This window comes from Neolamprologus brichardi, chromosome 23 (assembly GCF_056152115.1).
Source record: "Neolamprologus brichardi isolate AB-2024 chromosome 23, ASM5615211v1, whole genome shotgun sequence".
In the NCBI taxonomy this organism is placed as follows: Eukaryota; Metazoa; Chordata; class Actinopteri; order Cichliformes; family Cichlidae; genus Neolamprologus; species Neolamprologus brichardi.
This window is the reverse complement of record NC_142125.1, coordinates 13,696,004-13,710,857: the sequence shown is the minus strand read 5'-3', so window position 1 is coordinate 13,710,857 and position 14,854 is coordinate 13,696,004. Positions and strand designations below refer to the sequence as shown.

The 14,854-nt window shown below is 41.0% G+C and overlaps 2 protein-coding genes across 6 annotated transcripts; both read right to left on the bottom strand.

The window, feature by feature from the left end:
* Window positions 1–2,307: 2,307 nt before the first annotated feature.
* On the bottom strand, window positions 2,308–6,521 carry agxta (alanine--glyoxylate aminotransferase a). Its single transcript, XM_006790456.3, has 11 exons — window positions 6,207–6,521; window positions 5,873–6,065; window positions 5,068–5,132; window positions 4,876–4,976; window positions 4,730–4,800; window positions 4,557–4,641; window positions 4,376–4,474; window positions 4,215–4,284; window positions 2,966–3,061; window positions 2,740–2,868; window positions 2,308–2,643 (listed from the first exon to the last, which is right to left on the bottom strand). Exons 1-11 carry the CDS (start codon window positions 6,363–6,365, stop codon window positions 2,536–2,538), a joined length of 1,176 nt encoding a protein of 391 aa, XP_006790519.1. The 5' UTR covers window positions 6,366–6,521; the 3' UTR covers window positions 2,308–2,535.
* Window positions 6,522–6,693: 172 nt separating this feature from the next.
* On the bottom strand, window positions 6,694–11,549 carry zgc:103559. Of its 5 annotated transcripts, XM_035907429.2 has the most exons (11): window positions 11,170–11,549; window positions 10,869–11,020; window positions 10,269–10,383; window positions 10,007–10,153; window positions 9,831–9,876; window positions 9,599–9,692; window positions 9,263–9,449; window positions 9,039–9,177; window positions 7,843–8,015; window positions 7,743–7,775; window positions 6,694–7,643 (listed from the first exon to the last, which is right to left on the bottom strand). In XM_035907429.2, exons 1-11 carry the CDS (start codon window positions 11,377–11,379, stop codon window positions 7,500–7,502), a joined length of 1,440 nt encoding a protein of 479 aa, XP_035763322.1. In that variant the 5' UTR covers window positions 11,380–11,549; the 3' UTR covers window positions 6,694–7,499. The 5 variants fall into 5 exon arrangements, with proteins under 5 accessions (XP_035763322.1, XP_035763320.1, XP_006790517.1 ...); XM_035907427.2 differs by having other exon boundaries at window positions 7,743–8,015; XM_006790454.3 differs by lacking the exon at window positions 7,743–7,775.
* Window positions 11,550–14,854: the final 3,305 nt, after the last annotated feature.

Sequence of the window (14,854 nt, the reverse complement as noted above, 5' to 3'; positions counted from 1 at the left end):
TACGGCGAAATAAGATGACAACCCCTTCTATAAGAGTTGGCGTTGACTCTCCAGGTATCTGGATGTCGTTTTAAAAGATATTCCCAGATTTGGTGTTTTGATAATGGTGGTAGATAGCAAAAAGACACAAAATGTCCCATAACTGTTTAGTTGTTTTTTTAGAGCTGGAGGTCATAAAGACTATATATTTTTATTGTTTGCTATCCCTTTTTTGTCCCTTTGTGTCCGGTGGAATCCTGGAAGGGAACATTCCCATCAGGATGAAGGTGATCACTTAAAACTAATTCCAGCTAAAGGTGATATTCAACACCTTTCTTTTTCTGATAGTATGGAGGGAAATAATCTGTTTCACTCCCTTTGACATGATGAATGAAATTAATCATTAATTCTTAGTTAAATAATTAGGTATATATTAGGGGTGCAACGATACACAAAATTCACGGTTCGGTTCGGTTCGATACTTTGGTGTCACGGTTCGATATTTTTTCGATACAAAAAAAATGTTCATGCCTTTTTATTAATTTGTCATTTATTAAATTTTCACGGCACATTCTGCACCACCTCTCTGTGCGTTCATCATTTGTTTGAAGCCAGCTCACCTCCTGCAACCACTTTTCCGAGAATACGCGCTTCTTTTGTGGTTCGGACTCCTTCTGACATTTCTTTGGAGGTGGAGGAACATCACAGTAATTGCTTAAAGGAGCTTCTTCGACATCTTTAAGAGTTCTAAACAAATGTCTGTCCTCCTCCTGAAAATCTTATGTACGCAAACACGAGTTGCAACTTCTTATCTTGTGCGGGTTTTTATTTTGACAGCGAATGCGCACCTGCGGGCCACTTATGTGCAGCCCTGGTTATTTAGCTCGTCATATTGCAGCCACAGAAATTCTTTTGTCCATGAAACCATAAAGCTGCACTTTCTTTTTTCCTTATAGTCTGATTTGTCATAACTTTTCCGTTTTGTGGTAAGCTTTTCTTTGGCTGTCACTTCTTCACCCTGACCTGTCTTATTTGGCTCAGCAGAACTAAAATATATATCCTGCTGCTTTTACACACGCACTTACATAACGCTCAGCGATTCTCTGCGCGATCAACCTCTCACATGTTTAAGCTGCGGGAGATTTCACTTGTCATGTTTGCATAGTAAGCTAACGATTGATAAGACGATGTCAGAGGAATTGGTGCGCAAATTATCATCACTCACCAATCAGTGCTGTCGCTCTCTATACACAGTTCACGTGATTGCAAAGTGAAAGCAAAAAACAAGCGCAAATTCAAACGCGATTTCAGTATGTCACATATTGACAGTGGCCGATGCCAATGACATAATTACCCAGCTACATTTCCGAAAGAATGCAAAAGCATTGACATATAGTTTTCCTTCCTACGATAGGCCGACGGGCAGGGCAGAGATAGATTTTGGTAGCCGGACTGGAAAAAAGCCCCAGGACGTCGGGCTAGCGATTTTGCGAGCCCTGTATCTGATTGAGAAATCACTCATCTTTGGAAAACAGAGTTTATTATGGAGAAATGTCTCTTTCCAAAATAAAAGCTATACTATACGCTTCTTCTGGGCTATATTCTCAGCAGCATATTAAACATATCAGGTCCCCATAAGGAGAATCATGTGCTAACGGCTGTCTAAATGACTCGGGTAAAGTTTGTAGCATGCCTGCTTGTTTTTGTCTGCTTCCACTTGTCTTTGCACTAGGATGATGTCGGAGTAAATGTGCAGTCATATTGGTTGTGTTCCCACTAGTGCTGTCAGCGTTAATCTGAAATGACATTAACGTCACAACACGGCAAATCTCCGTTAACGAGCTACCGCGGATCGCCTCATGAGTGGGGCTGGAAGACGTCAACACATTAACGAGCTAACTGCGCTAACACACTAGTTCCCACCAATTGAGCATTGCTGGCACATCCAACATACTGTTTTACTTTTGTCCATGACACGCTTACCTTCAGGGTCATATGTCACATGAAAACCAAAATAGTTCCAAACGCCAGATCTGAATGAGGGTGGGGGAGGTTCAATTTGCCATGTTGCAACTAGCCTAGCTTCTGTCTCGCTAGCTTGCCCTGCGCTCAGTGAATCTGTGTTCGACTACTCCGCCTAGGCTGCACTGTCGAGCGCAGATCCACTGAGCGCTCAACACAGATAGCATCGTCAGAAGGAAAGTTGATAAAATAAATTAAAAATGTTGTATCGTTCGATACATATGCGTACCGAACCGAAAGCACTGTATCGAACGGTTCGATATCGATACGAGTATCGTTGCACCCCTAGTATATATATATATATATATATATATATTAAATTATAGCCTATTGATATGTTGGTTTGTTTTGTGAATGAACACAGCAAAAACAAAAGACCATAAAGCAGATGGGAGGGGGTGGAATAGGTTGTTTCCCAGAGACTGTCATGACAAGTTACTGTATTGTTACAAATGGCCAATATTTAACTGCACAACACATGAGCACTAGATTTCATCCTTATGGGAAAATGATCTTTATAGCATTAGACACGTGTTACACTTTGCTCTTGTGACAGTGTTTCAGAGCATCTTTCAGTGCTGCCAGCACCATGTCGACGTTCTCCCTGCTGCTGTTGCATCCCATCAGTCCCACGCGGAGCACCTGGAAAACGACAAAAACATCCAATGTAAAACACACAGGCAGGAACAAATGTGTTTGGATGATGCATATTGGCACTCGATCATCATGTTTTCCTACCAAACCAACTGATGGTCCGAGCCCCCCAGAAATCTCCAGATTGTGTGTTTTCATTATGTAGCTTGTGATCTCTTTCCAGTCATATCCATAAGGAGCAACAATTGTAGTGACTGTTGGCAGCCTCAGACGCTGTAACAAACAGCTCATTATTTAATCTTATATAAGAAAGAGCTGCAAGCTTGATGTAAATTCCCTTACAGATTATTATGATTATTCTAAAACTTACCTTTTCTTTGACAAAAAGCTTGAGACCCATGCTCTCCAGGCCAGCATGGAAATATTCGGCTACCTTCAGATGTCGTTCCCAGGAATTCTCCAAACCCTTAAAAAAATTGAATTATAGAATTAAAACTAAAAAATTCACAGACAATTCACAGACAATTCGCAGACACTAGGGAGCTGCAAGTCCTTTACTCATCAACCATATCTCAATTTTCAGAGTACTGATTACAAAAGTGTGCTCTACAGCTGTGCTGTGAAGCCGCATGTTCAGCTAAATTCTAATGCTGGATGACATGAATATTTAACAGGGGAAAGTGTTTCATGTTCACTCTTAGACTAGTGTGTTAGCACTTTTCATATTAGCATTAGGCACACAATACCAAGTCTGGTGGGAATGTCACATTGTTGGTATTCCAATTAAAGCTGTGGATAAATTAAATTTTGGCCTGATAACTGTTGGAGACTATAGAAATATAACGATCCTAAAGTTGGTAGGATTAATTCTCTGAACATGAACATCAGTACAAGGCTGAAATATTTTAGCCTGCACAAAAACCAAACATTTGTTCACTCATTAATTAATTAACTATTAATGAATTTATTAAACAAAACAAACCAACGTATCAATAGGCTATAATTTAAACCCCTACACCATGGATCTAGACAGCTGTGGTGGTTTGGGCATCTAACTACAAAAGCCACTTCCTTCTCCTCACCTGAGGAGGTGGCTGAGGGCTGTCTGATCATACCTGCTTAGACTCCTGTCCTGCAACTCAGACTGAGATAAGCAGGATAATAGATATTTTTTCCCCCTTTATGGGATTCCCAAGGCAGTTACTGAACCACATAGGATCCAGCTGCTTAACTGGAGCTTAACTGTATGGGCCATAAGAAGTGCTCAACTGGTGGGAGGTGTCTGCAGATTCCCTCAACAAACTGAGTTCTGCATCTGCAAAGTTCTGACTGCTGCAGCTGGACTAACTATTCTCTCTTTTTTGATTCAAGAAAAGTGAGGGGTCTATATGTCGCGTTCACTCTGCAGCTCATCGGTTTAATAAAAGTCAGGATTTTAATCAAAAATGTGACATTTCCTTAGTGACACCAAATGTTTTAGCTGCAGTGCTTTTATCTCAGGTTTCCACAGAGGAGATACGCTCTGTTTCCATTACTGTATTCTGTGCTTCATTAGTTAATTGCATAAAATGTTAAAACTGCATGCTCATGAACCCTTTTAATTGCTAGACATGTCTCACCTCTTCAACAAGGACAGACAAACTTTCCCTCAGAGAGTAAAAAGCAGTGACAGGACCTGTGTGGTGATATCTATGAAAAGAGACAAAGCAATACCAAATGATCTTAGTAATAGGTTAAAAGTGAGCCTGAAACACGGTCCAGTCTGCAGAGAAAGTCTTACACTCTTGATGGCTTTCCATCACATCCCCAGTAGTTTGCCAGCCAACTCAAATCCAAGTAAAAAGACACAGGCTTTGTCCTTCGGCTGAAGATTTTTTGGCTGTGGATAAATTTACCTTTAAATACTTATGGTACCCTATTATTCTGAATGAATAAAAATGATAAAAATGTGCAGTTCTTACCATGCTCTCTCACTGAAGGAAATCGGTGCTGTACCTGGTGGGGCATTCAGAACCTTTTGGGAGCCTGTATACAGGATATCTATCTCTAAAAGTACAAACATCGACAGAAAAATCCATATATATTATTTCATAAAATAAACACTGGAAACATCTGGCAGGATCTTTCAGTGCACCTTGTTGGTCCATGTAAACAGGGGCTCCTCCAATTGATGCCACAGAGTCAACAAGAAACAGGCAGTTATACCTGCAAGCAAATCACAAAACACCTATATCATCTGTCTAGCTGCAGATGTGGTGATCGCAAAGTGCTGTGTCTTACTTATGGCACAGCTGTCCGATGCCATCTAAAGGATGCAAGACTCCCGTAGAAGATTCTCCGTGTGCCACAAAGAGCAGCGTAGGTCTGTGTTTGGATAAAGCCTGCGGTGAGATAACAGTGTGATTACACAAGTGGCAGCAGTGACAGAAATGATTAAAGTAGCCTGATAACTGGAGCATCAGGAAACAGTACCTTTTCCATCTCTTCAATAGTGAAGCAGCCACCAGGAGGAGCCACTATAGTGTTTACTCTCGCACCTGTAGGTTTGATACACATGTTTTTTCTTAATTAACTGTTGTTGTTTTTTTTAATTACACCAATGAAAGCCACCTTTAAAAGACAGCAGCAGTAATACTCTGTATTTTTATCATCAAATCCTGTGGAAAGACCTATGGGAGTTTATTTAATTATGTTCCACAATGCTTCATTATTTTCCTAAAAGTCAGTATAATGCACTGCCTGACTTGGTCATTACTGTGGACGTGGCCACTGTAGTTTCTTTTGAGTGAGGCCCACTTGCTCCGCCATGCTGCAAATACTAGAGCAGCTAATGAGTATTCACCATAGACTATATGGCTCATGGTTCCCTTATTGTATGACCTCAGTAAAAACCTTTCTCATGAGATTATAGGTTCAGCTGCTAGCACAACATTAAGTTAATGTTTTAAACAGCTATGATGGCGTCTGTGAAAATGTTCAGCTTGACTTGCAGTGTGCTTTGGTGTCATGCATGTTGTGCCTGTCACAATTTGTGTAACCTGGAACTCACACAATGGCCCGGGTCGAGGCACAGTTGCGTGAGAGAGACAGTTTCTTAGGCGATTTCAGAGATTAGCAGATGGCACACATAAACTTTGCTGTACATTTGGAAAAGGCGTGAAAGTATTCCACAGCAAAAGCTCTTTTTGAACAGTGCCCATCTGTTGTAGGAAATTATATTTTTGAATTTGGTTATCTTCCAGGATTTGTTAGGTACAAATGATACAATGAGCCTTACCTATCCTCTCTGCCATCTCAGCTGCTCTCTCTCCCCAGATTCCATTCACAGCTACAAGCACGCTTTCCCCAGGCTCCACTGCATTGAAGATGGCGCACTCCATAGCACTGTGGCCGGTGCCACTCACAGCTAGAGTCATTTTGTTTTGAGTCTGGAACATATACTGGATCCCACTCTTGATGTCGTTCATTATCTGTAATTGAAAAAGGGCCGGGTTTGGTGAAACGAGTAGCGATCTATCTGATGTTAGAACCATTCCCAATCTTTGTCTAGCACAAACAGCATGCAACCCAAATATAGATCCTAGTCATTGGTGTTAAACCTCTGAAGTTACCTCGAATATCTCTGGATGCATGTGTCCAATGACAGGGTTGGCACCGGCCTCCAAGATCCGTGAAGGGACGTTTGAAGGTCCTGGTCCAAACATGTGACGATAGGGAACAGTCAGAGGTTTCTGCAGGCATTTTGGTGGTGGTACAGAGATGGACGACATGTTCCCAGCAGTGTAACAAGAAAAACAAAACCGCAAAGAGCCGTGGAACCAGAGAAACCACACCTCAGCTTAACACACCTCTCTTTCTGACCAGTGAGCACCACAGGTCAGAAGACCATCATAACATGTTCTGCTTTTATCTTTTCCTTCTTATGTCAACACCTGTTAGTCTCTCTGCGTAATGAGCTCATGTAGTTTGATGTGTCCTCATTTTTCAAGATAAGCAAGTGATCCAGCATGTCCCGAGATGTTAATCATTGACCACCAACTGACCAGAGTCTCAGGTTTAACTATTAAACTGCAGTGTTCCTAAAACATTAACAGAGTTTGTTTGCTAAAAAAAAATCACTTTGTAAGATGATATTTGAAATGCATTAATGAACCTTAATTAAATCTATCACATCTCGGGTCATTAAGAACCCAACAATTCTCTCATAAGGAAATAGTTGATGAGGAGAAACTCATTTTTAACAGGATCTCCTGTTAAAACAAGACTCACAGTGGACAGCCTTCTACTTTTAAATATCCTAGGAACCACAATTAAATCAGCAGTCTGTGAGTAAAGTGCTCTATTGGGAGAGTATGGCCCTTTAAGATATTTGTCATTATTCAAGACCTTGTATGTGAGGGGAAGGATTTTAAATTAGATTCTGGATTTAACAGGGAGCCAATGAAAGGAAGCCGATATGGGAGAAATATGCTCTCACTTTACTCCCTGTCAGTCCTTTCACTGCAACATTTTGGATTATCTGAAGGCTTTTCAGGGAGCTTTTAGGACAACCTGATAATAATGAATTACAGCAGTCCAGCATAGAATTAATTAATGCATGAGCTAGTTTTTTAGCGTCACTCTGAGAAAGGATGTTTCTAATTTTAGAGATAGTGCACAGATGAAAGCTTTTGTTTGAGTATTCTTTTGAAGTAAATATGCAGCATCGTAATTCAATTTTTCTGTGCAGTTAAAATGCTAAAGTTCAGCAGAAGTTTTCGTTTTTTAAATGACCCTTAAGCCAGTTTTTGTTTTCCATTATTATGAGGTCAATAACTTTTTAACCATCACTCAGTGAGAATCAGTGGTGAATTGAATATTTGAGGTTTATTAGGTTTGAGGTTTATTGTCATTGTGCTTCACAGTTAGGCCTGATTTGTCTTCTGAGGGATGAGGAGATGCTTCCCCAGAGGTTCGGCGCAGAAGCTGCCATCTTCGTACACGAGCCGTCCCCTCAGGATGGTGGCGCGCACGGCCCCTTGCAGTTTGAGGCCAAGGTAAGGAGTCAGCTGATTGCACAGTCACAAACAGCAAACTGTTATGCAAACAACACTCGTCAACTCATCACACAGTGTTTATGTTAAAATTTTCTCAGTGATTGTATTTGCCTTGTTTTTGTGATGTATGTTTTCTTCTTGAATCTGTGAAACAGAGCAAAGGATGAAACACATCTGCCTCAGGATATGATGACTGTTTATGGTTTCTTACCTCAAACTCTCTCTCTGGGTCCCATACAACCAAGTCGGCATCATAACTGGGGGCAAGGCAGCCCTTCCGGCTGTCGAGGCAACACAGCTGAGCTGTTTTTTGGCTCAGGAGCCTCACAACATCAGGGAGCTGAAAACCTCTTTTACTGGCTGAACTCCAGAACAGAGACAAGCCTGAAAACGATGAGAGTAATAAAGAAGATGACTGAGAACTGAACTGAGACTAATCAAATCAGAGTTTTTCCACTCCTTAATTCTATTTACCCTTTAATAATAAGATTGTATGAGGCGAAACACTGCGTATCACTGTCACGAGACGTCTTGGTGTCAGACTTTGACCGCTCTCTCACTGAGGCAGAACAGTAAATGATTGCTTTAAACTGGAACTCGTTCATGTTTACCTTCCTTTGAACTTTGACTGACTGTCAGTGATTGTCAAAAGCATTATGGGGATATGTGGGGGCAGGGGGCAGCTAATCCAACCCAAAAGAAAAGAAGCATATCCCTGTAATATTCCACGGATTAGAATTCATTTGTAATCCATCCATCCATTTTCTTCTGCTTATCTCATTCAGGGTCAGGGGGTGGGTGGTGGGGGGGTGCTGGAGCCTAACCCAGCTGTCATAGCGTGAGAGGCAGATTACACCCTGGACAGGTCACCAGTCTGTCAGAGGGCTAACACACAGAGACATCATATCTCTTCTATTCATATCAACTGGTTGATTCTCACTAGAGCGTTCACTATTATACGAGGTACTATAAAAGTGCTGTGATTATAATTGTATTGCCTGAAACACTACGTTATGTTGCGGTAGTTGAGTAGAATAGTTTCTCCATCTGCAGTTATTATTGATGCGAATGCCTGTTAACAATTCACATTACTGTCATCCAAATACAGTTTTGGCATTTGGTCTTTCCATTGCACCAAACAAATACTTGGAAAGCTGCAGCAAGACCTCCTCAGGATGCAGAACAGATCACGCATCTGACATAACATTAATTATGGAGGAGAGAGGCTTGCTGAGGCAGCAGTAACAGCAGGCAGGTGGCATCAACTTTGCCGGTATGATATGCAGAAGGGGTTGATGTAGGCTACTGAGGTCCCGGGACTGTGGCAGACATTAAGGTCTGCCTGCCTTTTTGATAGTTGCTACTGTATATTAAATATTCTGCATCTGTGTTTGCATGAGTCAGTACCAAACTGTAAAGAAGAAATCCCTCCCCAAGCCTGTGTGAAGTCTCCACTGTCCAGTTTCTTCAAGTCGGTGGTGCAGGGGGAGTGGTCTGAGACCACCATGTCAATCTGTCCAGCTTTCAGCGCAGACCATAGCTGCTCCTGGTGGGGGAAAATCAGTCAGAGAGTAGCTTTTTGTTTGCTGAAAATAGTCAACTTTGTGTCTTCTGTACATATGATTGTTTACTTGGTTAACAGATCCTCTGATGGGTGGGCAGCACTTAAATTGCGTGGCCCCTGCAGGTATGTCTTCTGCACACAGGCTGAGATAGTGGTGGGTGGTCTCCACAGTCAGAGGAGCTCCAGCCTGCCGTGCTTCCTCAATCAGTTTCAGTGGCTTTGCAGAAGACAAGTGAACTATGTGGCAGCGAACCCTGGAGCAGGGATATTATAAGAAACATCAGCGTCTCCCTTTGGTTGATTTTCTTATGGAATGACTCAATTTTTCCTGCTACAAACAGAACCTATACAAATATATGAACTATGATATTATGGTTATTCGTTAACATGCTGATTTTCTCACCTGTACTGCAGGCAAAGCTCTGTGACAACACGAATAGCTTCAGTTTCCATGACGTCTGGCCTGGACCGCAAGAAGGTGGAATACTGGCAAGGGTCTAACATGGGGTTGGGTAAGAAAATATCAGTGTTTATTAGTGTAAAAACAAATAAAAAGGATAAAGGGTGAATGAATTTTGGACACTAACTACATTATATTTTTAAGTATTTTCATAAAACACTGTAATGATTGTTACCACCAGTCTCTCCTTTTCCTTCCCAAACGTCCCTCTCTGCGTGAAACTGGAGGAGACAGGAGAAAAAGGCTTATTTTTTATTTCATCTGACAATGTTTTGTGTGCAAACTAAAGGCAAATCACACACAGAGTAAGAGAACTTAATGTTACGTAAGATGTTTTGGTTTGTAAATTACCAGCAGGACGCTTCCTGTGCCTTGCAGCTGCTTCATGGCTGTATGTAGATCGCTGTCATTTACATGGGGGAACTCATCCACCCCGCTATGGATGAGAAAACACTTGAAGCCAGCCACTCCAGCCTGGATCATTGGACGTAGATGGAGCTGCAAGGAGACATTCATGGAGTGTTTGCTTTAGTCTTGGTTTTTTTTTTTGGTTTTTTTTTTACAACCTGGCCTGTTTGTAGAGTTCATCATGCTAAAGCTGTGCACACATTACCTGATTGCCGGGGACCACGCCTCCCCAGAAGGCTACATCCACAAAACACTTCCCTGTTGCCTGCCGCAGCTTCTCGTGAAAATTGCCAAGAGTTGTGGTGGGAGGGATGCTGTTTCTGTGTGAATAACAAAGGCCTGATGAGAGCTTCACGTCTACTGTTTAAAAAAGAATCTTTCTCAAACGGTCTCAGGCCAAAGCCAAAAATCATTTCAGCCATAGAATAAAACATAAAACTGATAAAGAAGACATGTTACATTACTATTACTGTTTTCATTACTTGTGCTATATTTAACCCGTCAGGCAAGACTGCATCGTTATGTTTTGTTTTCTAGCTTTAAACCTTTTCCAGTTACCCTAAACTCATTCACTGTAAGTATAATTCTTAGAATAAAGAGTTAAAGTTAAAAGTTAAGTTAAAATTTCAGCCTTGACATTTTAAACCAAGCCATGGACGTACAGTGCTTCTCGGATTCATTTTGATGCTTGCCTGAGGAAAACAACATTTATTTTGCAATCTGTTTACCCTGCACGCTCTACCAGTGACTTTGTATGATCAGACTGCAGGGACTGATTTCTGAATTGGTGAAGTCTCCAACTTACAGCGGCATGTCCACAATCGTCGTCACCCCTCCGGCTGCTGCAGCTCTGGTGGCGCTCCAGAAACCCTCCCAGGAGGTACGGCCTGGTTCATTCACATGAACGTGGCAGTCTACAATGCCTGGCATCACCACGCTGTCACCCACATCCAGCACCTTCCAACCACAGAAAAGTTTTTTAACAATGCAATGAATCAAGCATCTGAGAGAAATAAGATCTTCAGGAGTGTTAAATCAGTGAATTACAATTTTACAGACAGGCGAATTATCCTGAGCAGTGTTCTGAGGAGTGAAACCCAGCTTACCTGACAGGCCACATCCTCAGAAAAGCTACAGCTCGACACTATTTCATGTATCTTCCCATCCTTTATAACTACAACTGCAGGACGTACTTTGTCACCATCCAGCACCCTCGTACTCCTCACAGCACTGACTGTTGATCCGAGTTCCATGTTTTCTTTTTTATTGACTGTTATTGAGTTGAGTACGCTAGACCAAGGGCGTAGATTTGGCATGGACGGCAGGGACGTGTCCCCACCAATATCCAGCGATTATTGAATTGTCCCCACCAATAATTTGATCTCTTCGAGTAAAGAACAACAATCCCGATAGAAAGAAAAAAAAACTATCTGTCAGAAAGAGTTAAATACGTCCTCTACTGGAGTCCTACGTCACGTGACAAACATGGCCAATGTGATTGGCTGAGCCTTTCAGGGAGCTCTGTTTACCTGTTAACCCTGCGCTGAGAGGAGGACGGCAGCAAAGAGGAAGAACCTGGATATAAGAAAGTGTTTTTCAAAGAAACCTGTAACTCACTTAAAGTCAAGTTCACTCATAAAATGTGTAATAACGTTACAGGCTATGCTCCGCTTTGGCCCACATCAGTCTAAAACTGTATGTAACCACGAATAACGTGTTTTGGAAACGAAATGCACAGCAGGCAGCACTATTAGTTCTCTCAGTTTCAGAGCAGCATTTCTAATTTTGATTGAAACTGTCAGAGAAAACGGCAGCCTCAAGCAGGCCAGGGTTTTAGTTTACAGAGGCTGTTAAAATTATATGTCTAACGTTAAAATATGCCAGCAGTTTATCTCTGTTAATGAGAGGAGAAGGCATGTGTTTGGCTCCTTCACATAGAGGACATTGAGTTGTTGTGTGGGACACCAGTAGTCCATGTCTGTTGCTATAACAGTTATTCATGTTTAGAATAAAACATCCCAGCTCACTGATTTGATCGGGGCAATAGTGCCTAAAATGTTGCATAATCTTGCTGAGAGTTCTTTTACTCTGTGGTAATCTTAGACGAGTAGTTTTATGGACAAAACCCACCAGGTCATTCAGTGTTCATTTTGTGCTAATGTATAAGAGATGTTGGTGTAGTATAACTGAAATAATGTTGTTAAGTCCTTAATGTAACACACCCAAAGAAAGATTTTAGGTCTGACCAACCGTCTCAGTCGTGGGCAAAAAGATGACAGTCAATAAAATTCTAAAAGATAATTTATTGACAAAAAATATCAAGAGATAAAAGATAAAACAGTCCAGTGTCCCATTCATGAATCAAATAAAAAACACACAGTCCCAAGGCCAGAGCCAGCTATGCCACACGGCCAGTTGCACTCCACATGTTGCCTTTAACAAGGGGTAGAAGTTGTCCTTGGAGACCCACCACCCTGCAAGCATATAGCCAGTGGTCACTCCAGCCTCCGCAACTCTGCTGCCTTTAGGCTGTGGCATATAATAGGCCCTGGCCTGCACAGAGAGACAAAATGACACAGCAGTGTTTGTAGTGTGGGCTATAAGTAGACCAGTGTATCAGTGCAATCAAGTACACCTGCCTCTAATTAGTCCAACCCCATTCCAGCCATTGGCTCACCAAAAATGTGACACACACACACAAAAAAACCACTCCCAACCCAGTGCAACTTCACACAATAATATGGAGCTGAATTAACACAGGCACATTAGTCTACCATGTTACATTTAAAGTCATATTCTTTTATTGTCATGACTGTATTTGAAGCTATTTTATTTTAGCATGATACCTGATTTATATGGAATATGGCTGAAGTAAACTAAAGCCTAAAATACTTAGTCAGTCATTTGTTTAATAGTAATTTAACATTATATAATTCACATATAAAACTATGAATTGTAATTTTAAATGGTTTAAAAGCATGTAGAATAGCATATGTAGGCAAGTATATTTCTCCTTTTTTATCAAGAAGCAAAGACAAAAAAGACAAAAATAAGAAACAGGGCAGGGTTCAGTGGTTGAATCATCCGTCCCCACCAATGCCAAAACCAAATCTACGCCCTTGCGCTAGACTCTCACTAATATTCCTCTGAACTCTAGATAAAATCTGAGCAGCTCAGTTGCCCTATGTGGAGGCACAACCCTCTACTGAACGGGCTTATTGACCTTTGTTTGGCCACGTGACATGCAGGGCCAGTCATGCACGGTTTGTATGAAATTTCACAAGTAGGACCATAAAATATACTGATTCTAGAGGACATATGACAAATTGTGAGCATGTTGAGTAGTGGTGTCTGATACTGCATGTAGGGGAGACCGGGGATAGTTGTAACGTGGGTCAGTTGTAACACTTCCAGTTTCTCCAATCAGGGCTAAGTTTCAAATGACGTGACTCATCCTGTACATGCCCAACTCAGTTCTGCTATCACATGTGAAAAATCAGCACATTTTGTCAAACACAGACAATTTAACACGAAAAAAAGTAATTTGTATGCCAAAAAGTAAGTTTTTCTACTTTATTTCAATTTCTAATAGCATTATCTGCTTTGCAGTTAAACTCATCAAACTTAAATTATGTTATTTGTATGTCTATGAGGATATATTCTGTGTAGGTCTTTAGTGCTAATGTTTTAGCCGTTGGCTGTAATCTTAGCTAGTTCATGGCTATAGGAGTCTGTGTCAGTTGTAACAGCAACAGTCTGGGTTAGTTGTAACAATAATGCAGATGTTACAACTTACCACACTATTACTTTAACTTATATTAAACAAGTTGGGGCAACGACATCAGCAGAGAGGTTCACTAGTCGCTTCTGTATATGCGGTTAATGCCATTGGCAACACAATTCCTCCACTGTTTGTGTTCCCACACATACATTATGCAGACCACTGTGTCAGAGATGGACCAGTAGGAAGTACTGGTAATGGAAATAAATCAGGATGGGTGCAAGAAACAGATTTCCTCATCTTTCTGAAGCACTTTGCAAACCACACCAAGGTAAGCCATGAAAAAAAGTAATGGAATTGTGATGCTGGTGAACAACTACATTTTTTCAGCTTCATTGTTATGTTCAAAATTGGTGCAAGAGTTGTAGGTTATAATGCCCACTGAGCCAATGAGGCCAAACTCAAGGAAGACCAACCAAAATTAATGAAATATTCAGTTGCAGAAAATTCCATAATTTGTCTTTTTTGGGGGGTTGGCATATGTTCAAAAGCTAGATTTCTGCATTCTGTCACACACACACATAGCTGCATAAATGGCTCTAAGTGCATTCATGTGTTGAATAAACAAAGATTACATGGTAATGTTTTGTTAGTACCCTTATTTCATTGTGTTACATTTCACCCCAGGATATGTTACAACTAACGCAGACTATGGGGTTAATTGTAACATTTCACTCTTTGTGTTTGAGACCATACCATGCAATGGGTAATTGTGCTGCAGAGAAAATAGCTGCACTATTTAATAGCAGAGACATGTAAATACTTTGCATTACATTTTGAATCCACTACCTTAAAAGAGCTCCAATTTACAGACAGAAATGTGAAAAATGTTACAACTATCCCCGGTCTCCCCTACTAATACTGATACTTTTTCTTTTAAAGGCATTTTCATACTCATGTTTGAGATAGATTTTTTTCAGCTCCATTTAAATATTTCATTTAACATATTTCAGGGGGCTTATTTGAATGTCTGAATATAGTATAGTAATAGATATGATGACCAATATCAC

Excerpts from the sequence above, each read along its gene's own strand:
- agxta (XM_006790456.3), bottom strand. The coding sequence starts at position 6,365 with ATGTCGTCCATCTCTGTACCACCACCAAAATGCCTGCAGAAACCTCTG. Across the intron at positions 6,066-6,206 it reads TGCATCCAGAGATATTCGAG|ATAATGAACGACATCAAGAG; the intron begins GTAACTTCAGAG and ends TTTCAATTACAG. Across the intron at positions 4,285-4,375 it reads GATGGAAAGCCATCAAGAGT|ATATCACCACACAGGTCCTG; the intron begins GTAAGACTTTCT and ends CTCTTTTCATAG.
- zgc:103559 (XM_035907427.2), bottom strand. The coding sequence starts at position 11,379 with ATGCCAAATCTACGCCCTTGGTCTAGCGTACTCAACTCAATAACAGTC. Across the intron at positions 11,021-11,169 it reads CTGAGGATGTGGCCTGTCAG|GTGCTGGATGTGGGTGACAG; the intron begins GTAAGCTGGGTT and ends TGTGGTTGGAAG. Across the intron at positions 9,450-9,598 it reads GAGCTTTGCCTGCAGTACAG|GGTTCGCTGCCACATAGTTC; the intron begins GTGAGAAAATCA and ends TCCCTGCTCCAG.